This window comes from Magnolia sinica, chromosome 3, assembly GCF_029962835.1.
Source record: "Magnolia sinica isolate HGM2019 chromosome 3, MsV1, whole genome shotgun sequence".
NCBI lineage: Eukaryota > Viridiplantae > Streptophyta > Magnoliopsida > Magnoliales > Magnoliaceae > Magnolia > Magnolia sinica.
The window spans coordinates 2,650,179-2,669,080 of NC_080575.1; the positions used below are offsets into that span (position 1 = coordinate 2,650,179).

Below are 18,902 nucleotides of genomic sequence, written 5' to 3' on the forward strand. Positions count from 1 at the left end.
TATGGTTTAAATGAGGATATGGTCCTTGATAGAGTGGGAATAGAGGAATATTATTCATGTAGCTGACCCAATTAGTTGTGACTTGAGACAGCTTAGATGATGGTGATGCTATTCGTACGGGGATTGAGGTCATCAGGAAAGGGCAGTGGTATGAAAGGCAGGGATGGAAAGCTGCTCGCTGCAATATCCAGCTCCGGTGGGGACTTTTGCTAACACGAGGCAGCTCTCCTGCCATTAAAGGAACGATTCCTCATCTCTTCTTTCCCTTCTCAATCACGGGTTTCTAAGGAATAGACTGGTCACATAATCAATGCTTCCTAAAATAGGATTTGAAAAGGGCAAAGTTCCCGAAAATGTTCGAAATTCATTTTGCAAATTAACAACTACCACGCATGCACACTATGAACATTGAAAATTACAGATATAGCAAAGAACAAATGGAAGCGAGTCGATGAATATAGGATAACATAGATTAAATACTGGGAGAAAGGTCCAAAGGAAACTATCCTTCTACTTGGCGCCACCGCAATACAGAGTTATATCTGCAAACACATGTATCATTCATGGGTCACCTTGCAATCGATGCTGAAATATCAAAAAGGAATGCCTACTTGCAAGTGCACATTGCAAACACCATACACAAGTGCCCCAAATGTTGCAACGTGTAAAATTTCGAGACGCCAGGAAGACACACCACCTATGGGCAAGTACTTCAAAAAATCAGGTGGGTCCACCAATCAGATGGATGACATGTACATTTGAGTATCGACCATTGATCCCTTATAACCATCCATCTTTTTGTTCATACCCTGTGCCCACCTAAAGTGTGGACTAGCCCATTTCACAAGCAAGGTCACATTCATCGTGAATCCCACCCGATGAAACTCCAGAAACTTGCTCATGTGTCCCGTGTTGGCACATGCGGAGCACTTGTATTTATCTATTCAGATGGGTGCTTGCAAGTACGATTGCTTAATATCAGATACTGCAATAAAATTGCAGGGTAAAGGCTTACACTGGGAAGACAGTATCAAGTAGCAACAGGGGCCTGTTTTGCTTTCAACACCAGTTCTTCTGTGGTGGTGCCTATGATCTCATTGGCACGCTTCAATCCCACACAGTAAATTCTTCCAAGAGAATCCTGAATTCAAAATTTTGGCACTTTCAGTCAGAAGAAAAATAGACCCAATCAACCATACAAATGAAACAGAAACCAAATTATCTTAAGCTCCAAGTCACTTGCAGCTCATCAATGGAAAACACACTTAAGGAAGATTCAATTCCTGTGGAAAACTAGTTTTGGAACTGAAAAACAAAAAAAAAAAAAAAAAAAACAAAAGGCGAAAAACAAAACATAAACTATTTTAGTGGGAGGGGGAACCTGATTGGATCATGCTGATTCTGATATAACCCAGTTTATAATACATTGTAAATGAAACGAGATATCAAGGATTTGATCATGACAATTGTGTGATGAGAAAGCAACACTCTGCCAGACATTTCTACTAAGCATGTTTCGATGGCTGGTGTTAAAGCAGGACAGCGTACAAGAAAATGCCCAGTAATAATAAAAAGGAAAGGAAATGCACAGAAAATCAAATAAGAGGAACATATTTGGAATGTGCTTTGACCATGCTAGCTGGACTTTTCAGGTAGCATGTTGCAAATGTCTTTGTTTTTTTTTTTTTTTTTTTGGATGCTTTCTTGTCTGGATGTTTTCGTCCTTTACACATGCCCACCCACGCATTTCAACTCTTCATCAGAGTACTGTACTCCAACTTTTCTTTGCTTTTCCCCAAAGGACTTGTGAGAGAGATTATGGGAGGTTAGTGCGAAGAGGTATCATAGGTCCTGATACATCAGAACATGAATGGTATCTCGGTGTGATGTTTCCACTCCATAGAAGTGGGACCCACATTGAAAGACCCTAATGCAGGGGGGCCCATGGTGATTACACAACGGACGTAATGGCCATCATGTGATGGTATCGGTGGACCCCGTTGCATGATATGGGGTCGTAACAGGGTCCCTTAGAAAAATGGTGCTGTAATGGCTATTAAGCCATAACGGTCACAGCCATATTGGTTTAAAAAAAGCCTATATATATATATATATAATCTGACTTTTTTTTATGCAAGACATGAAAATTAAATATGATATGCGAGATTTCATGCTTAAGATCACTTTAGTTCATAAACAATTACACAAATTCCATATCCCACATGAAAGTTCAAACATTCAATTAAGGGGAATCTATGCGGGTTTAGACCTACACATGATAGGGCTGAATCAATAAAAATTATGAACCAAATGATACTCAAAGATAAGAAATAATCATCCACACATGCATAGTAATCAGTCCCTAATCCAAGGGATTCAGAAATTCCAATTCAGGGAACCCTAAAGTAAGAAAAGGGGCATAAAATTGGAGATTTGAGTAATTTAGGGTTAGGTTTAGGGATTTTGGGTGAAAGCGGAGTGAAAGAGAGGAGAGAGACGAACCAAAGAAGTACCGCACGTGCATGTGATCCCGGCCGCACGTGTGGGGGCCCCACTATTCAGAAAAAGGCCACCTTGGCCCTGGTCGGCCAGGGATTGACTTCAAAACCCCCAAATCTCAGCTCGATCCGATGTATGGTTTGTGCGTGGTGCTCCACCAAAGTTTCAGCCCTCCTGTACGACCAGATTCTGAAATTCTGATGTGGGGAGGAGAATTGTTGTAATAGATGATTGATTCAAAGTGTAGATGATGGGGTGAGATGAGAAGAAGGGATGGTAGAAGATGGGTAGTAGAGATGGCAATGGATGGGGGCGAATCAGGATAGATGTGGCTTCGCACCACGGTAGTTAATCCTTCGATGAAGGGAGGGCTTCGCACCCAATTAGGCTTCACAACTCAGAGAGTAGGAAAACGCAGAATTTTTATTAATCTTCAATGAATCAAAAGAGCTACAAGGGATGCCTATTTATAAGAAAACCCTATACCCCAAAATTTGCGCCATTTGCGCAACCTATTACTTGGCGATGAAGTAAACTAAAATAAAAACCAAACAAAGAAATCTAAAGCGTTCATGATGTTCTAAATAATATTAATAAGCAAGACCTAAAGTATGAGATCAATCCAACTAGTAGGCCACGATCATGAGATCCTACAATGGGCTTTACTTGACTATCGAGCCCACTCTTTTGAACCAAACTTCGTCTTCTAACTAGGAGGCCCTCCCTGGACGTCGTCATCGAGCCAGATCGACGGTGAGGTCCTCCTTTGTACGTACGTGCGTAGGGGGGTGGCGTGCATGCGCGTGGGTGCATGATGTCCCTATCAAGTCTCCTCGGCTACGAAGATTTTGCCATGGATGAAATAAAACTCCTGAACCGCTCCAGGATATCAGGATCAAGTCTCTGAAGCTCCTCCTCAGTGAGCCACGTGCTGTCTGAAGCTGGGCATGACTTCCATTTAACCAGGTACTTCTGAAACCCGCCATCCGACGTTGAAACTATCTGATGGTTCAGGATATCCTCTATTTCCTCTCTAGGTGTGTGAAGGTTAGGTACGAGAGATAAAGGTTAAGAAGAAAGGTCAGGAAGAGTAGGTATGGGAGGTACAGGCTGGGAAAATGGGTCGGGACGAGTAGGTATTGGACGTAGAGGCTGGGAAAATGGGTCGAGAAGGGTAGGTATGGGAGGTATAGGCTGGAAAAATGGGTCGGGAGGGGTAGGTATGGGAGGTAGAGGCTGGAAAAATGGGTCGGGAAGGGGCCATAGATCAAGGGATAAATCTAGGGAATCAGGATGGGTGGCAAAAGGTCATACAAAGTATCAGTGGTCCCCTGAAAAGTAACTAAATCCTCCACATCGAATGGGGAACTAATTCCCACGGAAGGTGGAAGATCTACCTCATATGCCTTGAGACAGTTTCGTTTTATAATTTTGAATGGTCCAGAGCTATGCGCGTGTAATTTTCGAACGGCTCCCTGAAGGTACCGCTCTGGCCTGATACAGACCATCACAACGTCCCTTACATTGAATTCCTTGCAACGATTATGTCGGTCTGCAGAAAGTGTATAATGTTCTCTACTAGTTATGGTCTTCTGCCTGATTTCTTAATGCCATGAATGAATGTGATACACAAAAGACTCTGCAGACTCTTACAGCCTATGGGACAGTGACACGGGGACAAGATCAATAGGTTTTTTAGGTTTATAACCAGTAACGACTTCATAAGGACTTAGACCTGTGGACCTATCGATAGAACTATTAAACGCAAATTCGGCTATAGGTAGTACGATGTACCATGTTCTGGTGTGCTCTATATCCCTCCTAAGGGAAGACTCATCCGGTAGATCATCAGGAAAGACATCACGAAACTCATCCTTCATCGGAATGGCCTCATTGGGTGACTCTACACTAGCCTCTGGTGCACTCTCTCTAGCCACAAGGCCACACATGTTATACCCCTCAAAATAAAAGTCTTAATGTCCCTCACAGGGTGGGTGCACGGGTGCACATCGATGACTAATTGCTTGGCCACCTCCATTCACTGGTTTATCCTCCTGGTCACCTGCTTGAGATTAGCCATTTTCTTTAATGGTGGGGTTTGTCTTGAGGGAGGCCTCTACTTGGTCAAGGCGTTGATCTATGCTTTATTCCAAGCGCTTACCCCAAGACTCGATCTGCTGGGACAGCTTGTTTAGTGACTTTAACAGTTGTTCCATGTCTAGTATATGGTGCTAGCCAAAACCATGACCCGTACGTGCGGGCGTACAATTTCCTAACTCCACCTAAGGACTTTTTACGACGACTATATGGGACTAAATGATCCTATGACTCTATATGAGGGAAACTACGTAGTGCTACTAAAATCCAGCAACATAGTTGTCAAAATAAGGAATAACAGAAAATTCCAACAACGTGAGTTGCTAGCTTTCTGTTAACAGAAATTTTAGCAGCTGATATCAAGGACTACGGACTCCTTAAAGCTATATGTGATGGACTGGATGCATGAAGGACTCAAACCAACTAACCCTAAACAAGTAATGTATTCCCCTATAAGAACCTTAAGCTCTGATACCAAATTTGATGCAGAACATGAAAATTAAATATGATATACAAGATTTCAGGCTTAAGATCACGTTAGTTCAGAAACAATTACACAAATTCCATATGCCACATGAAAGTCCAAACATTCAATTAAGGGAAATCTATGCGGGTCCAAGCCTACACATGATAGGGCTGGATCAATGAAAATTATGAACCAAACGATACTCAAAGATAAGAAATAATCATCCACACATGCATAGTAATCAGTCCTTAATCCAAGGGATTCACAAATTCCAATTCGGGAAACCCTAGGGTAAGAAAAGGGGCATAAAATTGGAGATTCGAGTAATTTAGGATTAGGTTTAGGGATTTTGGGTGAAAGCGGAGTGAAAGAGAGGAAAGAGACGAACCAGATAAGTACCGCACGCGTGGACAACAACAATGGCCCAGACGCACGTGCGTGTAATCCCGGCCACAAGTGTATGGGGCCCACTATTCAGAAAAAAGGCCACCTTGGCCCTGGTCGGCCAAGGATTGACTCTAAAATCTCCAAATCTCAGCTCGATCCGATGTACGGTTTGTGCGTGGTGCTCCGCCGAAGTTTCAGCCCTCCTGTACGGCCAGATTCTGAAATTTTGATGTGGGGAGGAGAATTGCTGTAATAGATGATTGATTCGAAGTGTAGATGATGGGGTGAGATGAGAAGAAGGGATGGTAAAAGATGGGTAGTAGAGATAGCGATGGATAGGGGCGAATCGGGATAGATGTGGCTTCGTACCACAGTATTAACCCTTCGATGAAGGGAGGGCTTTGCACCCAATTAGGCTTCACAACTCAGAGAGTAGGAAAACGCAGAATTTTTATTAATCTTCAATGAATCAAAAGAGCTACAAGAGGTGCCTATTTATAGGAAAACTCTATACCCCGAAATTCGTGCCATGTGCGCAACCTATTACTTGGCGATGAAGTAAACTAAAATAAAAACCAAACAAAGAAATCTAAAGCGTTCATGATGTTCTAAATAATATCAATAAGCAAGACCTAAAGTATGAGATCAATCCAACTAGTAGGCCACGATCATGAGATCTCACGATGGGCTTTACTTGACTATCGGGCCTACTCTTTTGAACCAAACTTCGTCTTCTAATTAGGAGGCCCTCCCTGGACGTCGTCATCAAACTAGATCGACGGTGGGGCCCTCCTTCTTCGTACATACGTGCATAGGGGGGTGGCGTGCGCGCGCGTGGGCGCGTGATGTCCCCATCATTTTTTCACTTTTTTTAAAAAATATTTTCCTCATTTTCAATGTTTGTTGGAGTGATCCAAAGCTAATTTTGACCCATCTTGTGCACTCTTTGCAAATTAAAACACTCGATTGAAGCAATTTGAACGAATCAAAGCTCCACAAGCCATTTTAGGGAAAATACAAAAAATGAAAAATGAAAAAAAAAAAAATTGAAAAAAAAAAAAGAAGAAGAGAGAGAGAGAGAAAAAGGGGTAAGTCTTCAATTGGGTGGCCTTTTTTTTTGGCACAACCCAGACCCCTAACATGCTAATGATCTTCATGGGTCCACTCTCTTCCCTCTTCTCCCCATCCTTTAGCACTGAAGCCCCACCATAATTAACCCAACATACCAATGCCTTTAATTCCCTTAAACCTTGAGGAGAAACCAACTTACCAGCCAAGGCAGCTTCCCTTTGTTTCTGCACTCCCCTTTCTCTAATCGTATTAAAGATTGCAACATAATCCTCCTCAGACCTCGAATGTCGCCCGCAGATGTCTAGCAAATTTCCTCAGGAAAGCCCGGACCCACTTGAGCCACAGAGATATGCTCCTCATCTCCCTCTCCGTTATTGATCTTTGTTGCCAAAATCCCAACCCTAATCCTTGAATGCCATAGCAGTTCTCCCTGGATACCTTAATAGGGAACGCCTTGATTGCAGTACCCAAACTATCTTCAAGCACACAAACCAGCATAGTATCATTGTCTACACCATTACCCTGGATCAGGTAGCGTTGATTGGGGGGGGGGGGGGGATACACAACTCCAAAATTGTTGACAGAGAATCTTTAAACAAACACGCCTACAAACCTTTATCCTCATAGACAACAACATCGACTCCCAGCCAAGAGGACTCGCCAAGAAATACTTTCTTAGGAGAATGACGCTCCCCAGCAACAGCCACCCCACACGTGGAAGGGGAAAAAATAATTAAATCACATGTTGAATTACACACTTCCCATTATGGTGTGAAGACTGTTTCTTTAGTTGGGTTGTGAGTGATGCAGGACACATGATTTAATGCTAGCATGCAATATGGAGATTATGAAAGAGTACATAAAGTAATTCAATTAATAAAATATGCTAATCTACCACGTAATTGAGAGCAAACAATCGGAAATAAAATCTAATTTAACCTAACTCACATGCCTATATGCTAAGAAATCACATAAGGGCCTGTTTGGTTTTCCATAATCCAAGTAAATCGTTGTAAATCACTGTAAAGAAGTAATTATTACATTTTTTCACTTGTTTGGAAACGAGTGAGTAATTTCACCTAGAAAATCGGTCCAAAAATGTCAACTTAAATCCATGGGCCCCACCATAATGTATATAATATATTCGTGTTGTCCATCTGTTTTATTAGAATATTTTGAGGCTTAAGCCGAAAAAATTAGGAAGATCTAATGTTCAATTGGCCCACATGAAAGGAAACAATGGACTTAATTTGTCCACCGTTGAAAGTTGATTCTTTTACTGGGCCCACATTGAGGTTTATTCACCATCTAACCCGTTCATAGGGTCACATGGACATGGATAAGTGAAAAATATAAATATAAGCCTGATCTAAATTTTCTAAGGGCCTCAACAAGTTTTTAATGGTAGGCATTCAATTCTCATAATTTCGTGTGGTGTGGTCCACTTGACCTTTGGATTTGCCTAATTTTTGGGCTCATGCCTTAAATTCATTTGGCATAATGAATGGGCGGTGTGGATAAGCCACACATTATAGTGGGCCCCATATTTATTTTACAAATTCCTCGATTTAAGTGCTTAAAAAGTAACTGGTCAAGTTAGCATTGGGAAAGATGCAGGTAATTACCTTGGTAAATAATGATTACTCATTTACAAGGTAATTACACTTGAGCCAGAATACCAAACAGGCCCTAAATCAATTAAAACTAGGCCGAATGGAAGTATTGAACTTCCAATTTAGCATAGGCACGTTCCACACTCAAGGGATTGACTTGCAGGTTTTATGATTAGGGTTTAGAAGAGGAAAATTTGAAATTTGAAAAATTAAAATTCATGGGAATTGAGGATTTTGGAATTAGGGTTTTTTAGAATTTGGGAAAAAGATAAAATCAGGGGTAAATAGGTTAAGGGGATAGATGAAATTAGGGGTAAATTGGTTAAGGGGGTATTGGTAGATGTGAATTAAGGTTTTGGATGAGGGAAAGTTGGGAATTTTGGGTCAATTAAAGAAATTAGAGATTTAGGGTTTGGGAATTTGGGGAAATTAGGAAATTAGAGAATCTAGGGTTATGTTAGGGTTTATAGATAGAGTTAAGGATGGGGAATCAAAGGGTTTTAATAGGGGAAGCAATGGGAAATCAAGGGATTAAGGGATTGTTCGTACAATCGGCCTAGGGGCTCGCACATGTAGCTGTACGGTCACACATGTGGGTCGTTGGCTAGGGTTTTGGGGTCCTCAATGGTTGATTTCAGTTGGGGTTGAAGTTGGACGATGAAAAGTTGAAGAAATGATTATTTGGATAGGAAATAAAGAAGAAAGATGAAGTTTTTAGGAAAATACCTCTTTTGAATAAAAATGAAGAGATAAGAAAGATGATAAATAGAAGTCTCGCACCTCCGTTGAATGGGGAATGGAATCACACCACGCTCAAGCTCCAAATCACATGAAGAAGAGAAAACATAAAGTTTTTTTTTTTTCCAAAATAATGGCATTAGGGCTCCATACACAACCCCTAAATCTCTAATTTCTTTACGGTTATGTTAGGGTTTATAGATAGGGTTAGGGATGGGGAATCAAAGGGTTTTAATAGGGGAAGCAATGGGAAATCAAGGGATTAAGGGATTGTTCGTACAGTCGGCCTAGGGGCTCGCACATGTAGCCGTACGGTCACATGTGTGGGTCATTGGCTAGGGTTTTGGGGTCCTCGATGGTTGATTTCAGTTGGATGATGAAAAGTTGAAGAAATGACTATTTGGATAGGAAATGAAGAAGAAAGATGAAGTTTTTGGGAAAATACATCTTTTGAATAAAAATGAAGAGACAAGAAAGATGATAAATAAAAGTCTCGCACCTCCGTTGAATGGGGAATGGAATCACACCACGCTCAAGCTCCAAATCACATGGAGTATTCTTCAAATCACATGAAGAAGAGAAAACATAAAGTTTTTTTCTTTTTTCTTTTTTCCCAAAATAATGGCATTAGGGCTCCATACAAAACCCCCCCCCCCCCCCCCCCCCCCAAAAAAAAAAAAAAAAATCAGAAAATACATTTTACAAAAAGACTCTTAGATAATATTCTTAACATAAAGACGCTTAATAAATCAAAAGTTGTTCCTAACTCCCTAATCTCAACACAAATATAAGTTATACCAAAAATTATGAAGCATGTAAACAATCTAAACTATTTCGTTGCCCATGGGGGTCCATGATCAAGATGTTTGATGATGATGATCCAACGGTCCGATCATCATGTCTGCCTGATCCAACGGTCTGATGTGTCCATCAAGATCCTATATACAGCCTACGTGCATATCCCCAATGTGGGGTCTTCAAAGATGCACGAATATGCACGTGGGGTCTTTAACATGGCTAAGAATGTGAATTGAGCCAAGTTGGCCCTATGTAATGGTTGTCTAGCCATAAGTAGACTGGCTCAGCCCTCCTCATTCGGTATGGTGCTCGGATATCCTCATCAGTAGGCCTTATAGAAGAAAAAAAATTTCAAATGTTTCTTGGATATTCGTGGTATCCTTCGGTGTTCTTCTATTCAGCTAGGCCTATTGTTTCTCAATGGGTGGCGGCCTCTCTTTAGTGTGAGGCTCAAGGGTGGGTTTATTTTCTTCTTCTTCTTCTTTTTTTGGCTTGCAACCAAGGGTGTTTTGTTGCCTTTTTCTTTCTTTTTTCTGTGTTCTTTCAGCTTTACTGATTTTTAATAAATTTTCATCCTTCAAAAAAGCATTTACTTTGAAGATTACAACACCAAATTGACCACATCTTGCTAGATTCATCATCGATTTGGTATTATTTTCATAATTTTCTAATTATTTGATAATATGGCTGTTTTTTTTTGTGTGAAAAATACCCAAAAATTTGTCATTTTTTTAATTAACATCGAGTATGTATGGTTCCAATTGATATAGGATGAGTAAGATGTACAAATCCATGTGTTTATTTTGTCATCTTAATGGCATTTAAAAAAAATAAAATAAAATAAAATAAAATAGAAGAATAGTGAATGTTGTGAAAAATAGCAAAAATTTGTCATTTTCTTTATTAATATGGAGTGTGGATGGTTCCAAGTGATGTAGGATGAGTAGATGTACAAATCCAGGTGTTTATTTTGTCATCTTAATAGCATATTTAAATATATAAAAAAAATCCTTTCGATGACTGGTGACTGTTGTGAAAATTACCAAAAATTGTCATTTTTTAAATTAATATTAAGCGTGGATGGTTCCAACTGATGTAGGATGAGTAGATTTAAAAATCCATGTGTTTATTTTGTCATCTTAATAGCATTTTTTAATTTTATTTTCTATTTTTTTTATTTCGAATGTACAGTGATTGTTGTGAAAAATACCAAAAAATTGTCATTTTTTTTTTATTAATATTGAGTGCGGATGGTTTCATCTGATGTAGGATGAGTAGATATATAAATTCATGTTTTTGTCATTTTAATAGGAAATTAAATATTGGAGTTTTGCACTCAATCCAATGCTGTCAGGTTCATAAAATCATCAGACAGGCTGAGACAGATTTCTCATGAAAGAGTGGACTGTTATGCACTCAAAAGCATGGTAAAAAAAAAAAAAGCATGCATATTTGGAATCCTCTAAATATTTGGGATTTTCCCAATATGTTTTCAGTTTTTTACCTTTAAAAAATATATTACAGGGGCATAATAGCCATTAGGGGGGGCATAACAGCCATTAAAGTAAGGTATTGATAGGGACTGTTATGCCCACCGACGCTGTTACACGCCTTGGTGAGGATTGCTAGATCGTCTCTTTGGTCAAAACAGGCCCACTTCTACCATTCAATTGTTTTCGTTAGATTTCGATATCACTAATAAATGGCAAGAGGAAGTGAAAGAAATCACAGGAAATGGACACCCAAAGAGATCAACGCCATTAGAGCATTCAGAACAAAGTGAAAAGAGATTGCGACATGGATACTCACTTTAGAAACGATGCCTAGCTTCTCTAACTTTTGGACTGCATCTACCACATCAAAATTGCAATGCTCACCAAATTCTTCATGAATTAGTTCTTCACACCGGACGTCAAGCTCCTATAGATACATTTTTAGAAGCCAAGAGTCAGCAAGCTTCCATGGCATCTGCATGTTTTGACTTCCGATGAAAGATAACACAAAAAAAAAAAAAGAATAAAAGTCTAGAGCAACATCCAAGTATCTTGAGATTTCCATACCTGAACTGTGAGTTTACCCTGCTCCATCAAAATAAAGAATGAAATTATGACCTCTTTGACCTGCACATCCAAAGTATGAGATGACATGAGTAATCAGCAAAATGCCACATTGGAGACACCTGCAGAGTCAACTTGGCTTTGTCGAGGCTCATGCTGTGAAGAGGATAGCTTCAAGTTATACCAATCACTTGAAAAACTCAACTAATATTTGAAAACTCAAAAAACCAGGTGATACCAAGTTGTTATAGCTCGATAAACTAAGTCACAAGCAACTTTTGAGTTAACTTGGACTCAGGCAGCCCGTCAACAAATCCAAGTTGGGTTTCGAAACTTGTACAAGTATTCAACACTATTGTATTTCCTATGGATTAAAATGTAGGTCCAGGTGCCTTAAAGCAAGCTGCACCTCACCAGAACGCAGCAACTCCTCCACTGTACACATGACGTATATACAACCAAATTTTGACCGTCCAAATGGCGAGTCCCATCTCAGATGGATGAAGCGTGGCCTGAAACTCAAACTGATTAGATGATCTTAACAATCTGATTTCACCTGTTAGATTTGGACTAGTGATCATTTTCTTTCCAACATCCACCAGATGATAACCAATTGGCAGTTAGGGTCATCCAAATATTTCATGGCATGCCTCATGCACATTGGGCCAAAGATCTGGAGTTCTTGTTCAACATCCAACTGAAAGCGGCTAGGATCTTACTATCTGGAAGATTCTGGGCATTGTTCAGCATGGTTTTTAAGACTCAGTGACTTGGGAGTCAAGTTGCGACTCAACTAACTTGGAGGGTGACACCCCAATTCCTCAACCTGATTTGAGGTGAGGAACCAGATTGTACTTGCTGGAGACGGGCAACCCAGACAAGTCATCAATCCATGTCACCCATCCATGACGAGTCCCAACAGACAAAGGCTCTGGACCACTGAACCATGGCCCACTTGTACAAAATTGAAAGGTGGCTACACTATGCCTATCATCAGGTACAGGATCATACGATTCCTCAGCAATGCATCTTTAAAGGTTGGTACCTACTTCTTGTTGAATCATGTCGTCGCACAAGTGAAGCAGGGTGCCTCTGCCACTATCCAACTGTTTGTCATACATTGACTGTGTGATTAAGTTCTGGTATGTTGACATATTTTGCTGAAACCTACATCGCAGTGAATGTAACTTGACACAAGTTAGAAATCGAACATCTCGATGTAAAATCTGGTGCGTTACATTGGATTAAGGATCATAAAATCCTCAGCATAAGATGTATTGTAAAACTTACGTGAAGTAGATTTTTGCACAATAACCAATCAGTCCAGAAAAGATGGCTATAAGAACCCAAACATCAGCTTTAGGCATTTCAAGTGAACCAACTAGGGCAACCTGAAAAGAAATGATGGTTGTGCTAGATTTGAATGGAAACAGATGGAGGGAAAATTCATCGAACTACAAAAATATCAAAAAGACTCACCAGCCCAAGCACAGCAGAAACAAGTAACTTAACCCAGTCCATCGGAGTTAAACTTGGATTTTTCTTTTCTGGCTATAAGAAAGTTAGTAAACAGTCCAACATCAGCCACTGAATCAAAAATAAAATACACTTTTAAACCAAAACCTATGGCTGAAATAACTCACCAGAACTAGTTCCATATCAGCCATAGGGATGTTTTTGAAATGCTTTACATATATCCCTCGCTCCATGTTGGTCTTGGTGCTGGCCCGCCTGAAAAGTTAACCAACCTTATCAGCCATCAATGACAAATATGCTACAAAGTCCTTACATGCTCGTCATTACAAGCAAGTGGATTGGCAGGGCAGCTCTCGAAAGAGAAAATAAGGAAACCACCTAGGATGCAACTACGCAACATGACAATTGTTAATTGACTCTGATTCAATATCAGAAATTGAAAGACCGATTTCTGAATCGAATTCTATTCGAGTCAAAGCTTTTGAATATTGATCCCAGTGGAAATGTTCTACCTCCATTCTAGAACCACAATGCCTTGTCAAAGATACCGAATGGAAGAGCAATTACCTGTAGACAACGAGAATCCGATCAAAAGTTGGCTCTTGTATTGTAATCCTGCCGAACAGATTCCGTGTGCTGGAGAGACAGAATGTGAATGTTATGGAAGGTCAATTATCATTGTGAATGCAAGTGTCAACACATCATCATATGTTCAGAAGTGAATTCTACACATCTGACAGTACCTTAGTACCATGTTTTCAATTCGAATTCGTTCGACAAATAGATCTTCTTGCTCTGTGTCATCGACTGTCTCATCAGTTTTCTTTGGATCTTTTGGGATCCTCGTGCTTCTCTTCCTCGACAGGATCCGCTGCAGTCTGAGAGTATCATAGATTCATAACCAACATGCATAGACCAATCTTTCAGAGAAGAAAGTGCATTGACAGCAAGAGGGAGAGATAGTTCTGACACATTAGGGAGGAATTATAGAGAATGACCATCAGCAAACATACAATTTCCTGACATGCAGATTTGATGTAAGACACCATGGTTCGATGATACAAACCTTTGAGTTGACGGGCCTTGTCTGGGATGGGGAATGCTTCGAGAATCATTCAGATTGGATCAATAGGTTAATGAAAAGACAATAATCATCTAATTCAACGGATTCAGTTGGGATCTTCCAACCTGGGAGTTTTACAAGGAGCCCTCTGCCCACAATTGTACCCATCAAATCAATGGCCTAGATCACTGACCATGGGGCCCACATATCCGGAATCATGAGTGTTTGCAGATAGCAGGACCAATAATTCCTCTTCAGTAGGAAAAGAGTATCTTACCTAGTTACTCCAAGAAACCATGACCAGATGCGTGCAATGATCATATCCAATTTTTCCATGAAAAAGAAATCAGTTGTACGGTCAATTCCGATCCCCCGACGGAAAATTATGTACTTCACATGCATAACATGTATCCAAATTAGTCTGAGGTTATTTAGAAGAGGAGAAAATAAAAAAAAAAAAAAATTTAATTAAAAAATTAAAATTAAATTTTTATTTTTTATTTAAAAAAAAAAAAAAAGAACATGAAAGAGTTATAGCTGAATACCCAAGTCACAAAATGATATAGTGGTATTAAAAAAATGCTGAAACATTATTCAACATATGCAAAAGCAAATCAAAACTATGCCACATGGTAGATAACAGTACCTTATCATGAAATTCTGGGAGATTATCCTGAGGATGCTGTTCAAAAAACCTTTTCAAAAGTTTCTTGTCAAGCTGCATTTCTCCACATTAAAGTGAGGTTTATAAATAGAAGAAGAGCATAAAAATAGAAACTAAAGAAGGAAATTCTAGAACTCAAATAAAAGCATGCAGCGATATGGAAATAGAATGTGATTTGGAACCTTTGATTCATCTACTTTGATGGGAAGATTTAGGAGGTATTGGCCAGACTGTGCAACGTCAATCTCTTCATCAGTCACTATCTTATAATTACTCTTTTCCATTACCTACACGAATGGAAAACGAAAAAAGAAAAAAAGATAGAAGCAAAACCAAAGCTCAATACAGGGAATCATTCTCCAATAAATAGTATGGCAAACATTTAAATAATAAAAATGAAAATAAAAAACATTGGCTGAGAGGATGCAACAGCCAAATGACCTGAAACAAGTACACCAGGAAATTCTGTTCAAGAACATCAATCTCTTCAGAAGATAACTTCTGTTGCTCCAATCTTTCCGCTCCATAAATGGGATCGAAGAGCGAGTAAAGTTGCTACAGAAACAAGGAAGATGTCAAATGTAAATCCAAGAAGAAAAAATCTAGATTCATACATGATAATTCTAAGAAAAACTATATAGTGATGATGCATCTGGATGGAGATTGTGTCCTGACATGCCAAACCGTACATATTGGGCCCATGTTTTGTTGCTTGAAACCGTTGATCTGGACAGGGGATTCATCAAAAATCTTCCAGACGGATTCCTATCCATCCAATCTCATTTCAAGGTCGTCGATGTACATTTTCCTCAACTGTCTGGCAGTAGGCTGCAAATCAAAGAGTTAAGATTTTCCAACTCAAGGGATTTGACATGCCCCCCAAATTCGCCTAACAAATCAACAATCTGGATCATTAATCATGGGCCCAACTTGCACGGGCAGTGTATCAGGAACAATTCATGTTCTGATCCATCAAGACCCAACCTTATCTCTAAGTGAAGGAAACCAGGACATTAACATACCATCAGATCCTCGAATTGTAGAAAATACCAAGCACGAACAGTATACTCAACTCTCTTGCAGAGCTTCAAAAACTCATTCCGGTCGGAACTATGTTCTACAAGAACATCAAAAACTTAATACAAAAGACAAAATAGAAAACATGAATGTTAAGAGAACCTGTGAATACTAGCCAATTCAAAACCAGGTGGAACTTTCAAATTTTGAAAAACTATTTCTAATGCAAGAAACTCGTGCCAAGAAACACCATTGTTATTGAAAGCAAAAATATGTAGTGTGAAATGTATGAACTTAGTCAACCTAAATGTGCTTGTGGAGAAGACAAATTCATAATCCAAATTCAAGTTGGATGTTGATGATTCAGTCCAATGCAATTTTGGGACTATGAACCACCCGCATGGATGCCAACCAGATCATTAGTCTGGTCACCCTAGATATGTACCAGGTGTATAGAGACATGCTATAGGGAGCCTATTCTACAACACGGCTAACCAGCTCTCATATCTTTTCCCCTACAAAAATCAAGCCAAACCCATATCTAGAAATCAATTTAATTGAAGGGAAGGAAGCAACGGTGGAATACATTATGCAGGCCATTCTTTTTTCTTTACAAGGAATGGGTGTTAATTCAGCCAGATTTTGCGGGGCAAACTTGTTTGGCAATTTCAAGGGATTGGTAATAAGTTGTTTTCGTGTGATTCTTTGTCTTTATCTTTCAAAATCAGTGGGGTGATGAGAGGATCATCTGTCCCAAGGTTTCCTGGGATGTATGTTTTTGGGTGCTTAATGAAATTTGTCATTTCAAAAAGAAGCGGAACAAAGAAAGAAATTCAATTTCTAAAAAAGCAAACTCAGGAATGGACATTATCCAAAAACATCAAAATATCTCTACACCAAAAAGACAGAAGACCCAAAAACAACCTGCAAAACCCTTACTACTTCAAAAGCTGAAAACCAAGACAACCCATTCAAATTCAACAAAATCATGAACACACCCATGCAAGAAGCATCAAAATGAGGAAGTGTATGATTCCCCTTCAACTGAAATGCATGGTAACCTCAGGTCTTGAGCGCCTACAACTGGGCCCATGGCAGTGATCCAGACCATTGATCTGATGGGCCCCACTCTGTATGGACCATACCCCAAAAATTTTCCAGATTGGAAGGTTCTAACACTGAGATCATTGGAAACTAAGAAAAGAATAGAGTAGCATCTACATTCATTGGAAAAGAGGCCAGATATGGGATGCCTAAGAATGATTTTTTATTTTATTTTTTGGTCTGGGAGCAGTCCATCCACTGCCCTCCTGATCAGATCAACGGACTGTATGACCAAAAAGTTAGCCCAATTTACAGGATGCCGGGGCCGTATGTGTATTCCTGGGACCAAGATCATATAATTCCTCGAAAGAGAAGTGCATTTGAGAATGTGATGAAATGAAGCTCCATATAAATATGACTCAATGAGGTATGCCAAAATCACACAGAAAACTGAATTAACCAGAATTCAAGAAAATCACGAACAACCACATTATAAAAAACAAAAAAAAAAAGGCAACGAAAAATTTTATTTCGAAAAGCATGCAAAACGCCAAATTGAAACACACCAATACAATCCTAAATCACTCCCAAAAGCATTCAAATTCAAAAAAGTCACAAAACACAAACATAGAAAACAACAAAAAAGGAATTCAAAAAGAAATGCAAAATACCAAAATCGAACACAACAACACAATGCGAAATCACTTATAGAAACGGAAAACTAAAAGGAAACAATTTCAAATACAACAAATCACAAACACCCTAACAAGAGATTGCAAAAGGAAATGCAAAATACCAAAATCAAACACAACACCACAATTCCAAATCACTTTGAGAGACGGAAAACCGAAGAGACCTAATTCAAATCCAGCAAAATAAAAAAAAACACCCACATAAGAAAACACATCAAGAACGACAAAACCAATAATAAAAAAAAAAAAAACTCATCTAGACCTACAAAAATAAAAATAAAAAAAATAAAAAAAATGAAGCTCTATAGACACATACCGATCAGATAAGCCAGTTTCATGATAAGCCTGGGTTTCAATATCGAAACAACGGATTCTCTCTCCAGACGTATGACATCCTTGCTCTTTGCACCAACCATCGCTGCGAAAGAAGAGAAGAACGAGCACTATCGTTCGAGACGTGAGCAGGCGAGAGAGAGATTTGAAGATGTCAAAAGCTCAATGTCCAGAAATGAGAAGGGAAGGGATTTTCCGTTACTTCGATTTCATGCTTACAAAGCAAGAAAATTCCCGAAAAATCAGCATCTCTCCATCTTCTCTTTTCCTTTTTCTTTTCTGTAACCGCCGCGCTCTCTTCTTCTTTTTTTAATTTGTACTCTCTCTTGAAATTTTGAAGAAATGCTGTTAATTGTTCTCGCCCGCACGTGCCAACCTGGCATACGTGTGCAATATCCGGTCTTCCGCCAGGTGGGCCCCTCAGACTAGAGTGATGGGCGGTCTACGCAGAGTTTCGAGGGAGATGCTGGCAAGCGTCCTCCTCTACTTAAACCGTGGCTTCAGAACCCAGCTAGAGACGGACGGTCTTGTCAGGGCCTTTATAGGCCTTCATGACGTGTGTTTCATCCACACCGTCCGTTCATTTTGATAGATCATTTTTCCGGAGGAATATATAAGGCTCAAGTGGACCGCGCCATAGGAAGCAGTGTGGGGATTGAAGTTCCACCATTTAACATGTCTTGAGGGCCACGGAATTTTTGGATTGACCTTGTATTTAATGTTTTCCCCTCACCTACGTCCGTGTGACTCGATGGACAGGCTGGATGGCTAAAAAACATCACGGTGCGGCGCAGGAAGATTTCAACGGTAGCCGTCAGACCCCTATCTGATTAACGGCAAAGACCTCACACGTGTGATCGTTGGCACACGTGCCAGGTCTTGTGGGT

The 18,902-nt window shown here is 39.7% G+C and overlaps 1 protein-coding gene across 2 annotated transcripts; it reads right to left on the reverse strand.

Moving 5' to 3' along the window:
• Positions 1–344: 344 nt before the first annotated feature.
• On the reverse strand, positions 345–18,349 carry LOC131239281 (uncharacterized). 2 transcript variants are annotated; one of them, XM_058236903.1, is made up of 16 exons: positions 17,999–18,346; positions 15,952–16,046; positions 15,371–15,484; positions 15,112–15,216; positions 14,912–14,983; positions 14,543–14,655; positions 13,946–14,080; positions 13,770–13,838; positions 13,370–13,457; positions 13,206–13,277; positions 13,017–13,117; positions 12,776–12,893; positions 11,730–11,789; positions 11,479–11,589; positions 1,016–1,141; positions 345–542 (listed from the first exon to the last, which is right to left on the reverse strand). In XM_058236903.1, the coding sequence occupies exons 1-15, from the start codon at positions 18,096–18,098 to the stop codon at positions 1,031–1,033; spliced, it is 1,464 nt and encodes a 487-aa protein (XP_058092886.1). In that variant the 5' UTR covers positions 18,099–18,346; the 3' UTR covers positions 345–542; positions 1,016–1,030. The 2 variants fall into 2 exon arrangements, with proteins under 2 accessions (XP_058092886.1, XP_058092887.1); XM_058236904.1 differs by lacking the exons at positions 12,776–12,893; positions 13,017–13,117 and having other exon boundaries at positions 17,999–18,349.
• Between the last annotated feature and the right edge of the window lie 553 nt (positions 18,350–18,902).

Bases quoted from the DNA above. Each gene is read 5' to 3' on its own strand.
- LOC131239281 (XM_058236903.1), bottom strand. From the start codon at position 18,098: ATGGTTGGTGCAAAGAGCAAGGATGTCATACGTCTGGAGAGAGAATCC. The intron at 14,656-14,911 runs GTACTGTTATCT...ATGCATGTGAAG, and splicing joins TCCCAGAATTTCATGATAAG to TACATAATTTTCCGTCGGGG. The intron at 14,081-14,542 runs GTAAGATACTCT...TGATACTCTCAG, and splicing joins TGGTTTCTTGGAGTAACTAG to ACTGCAGCGGATCCTGTCGA.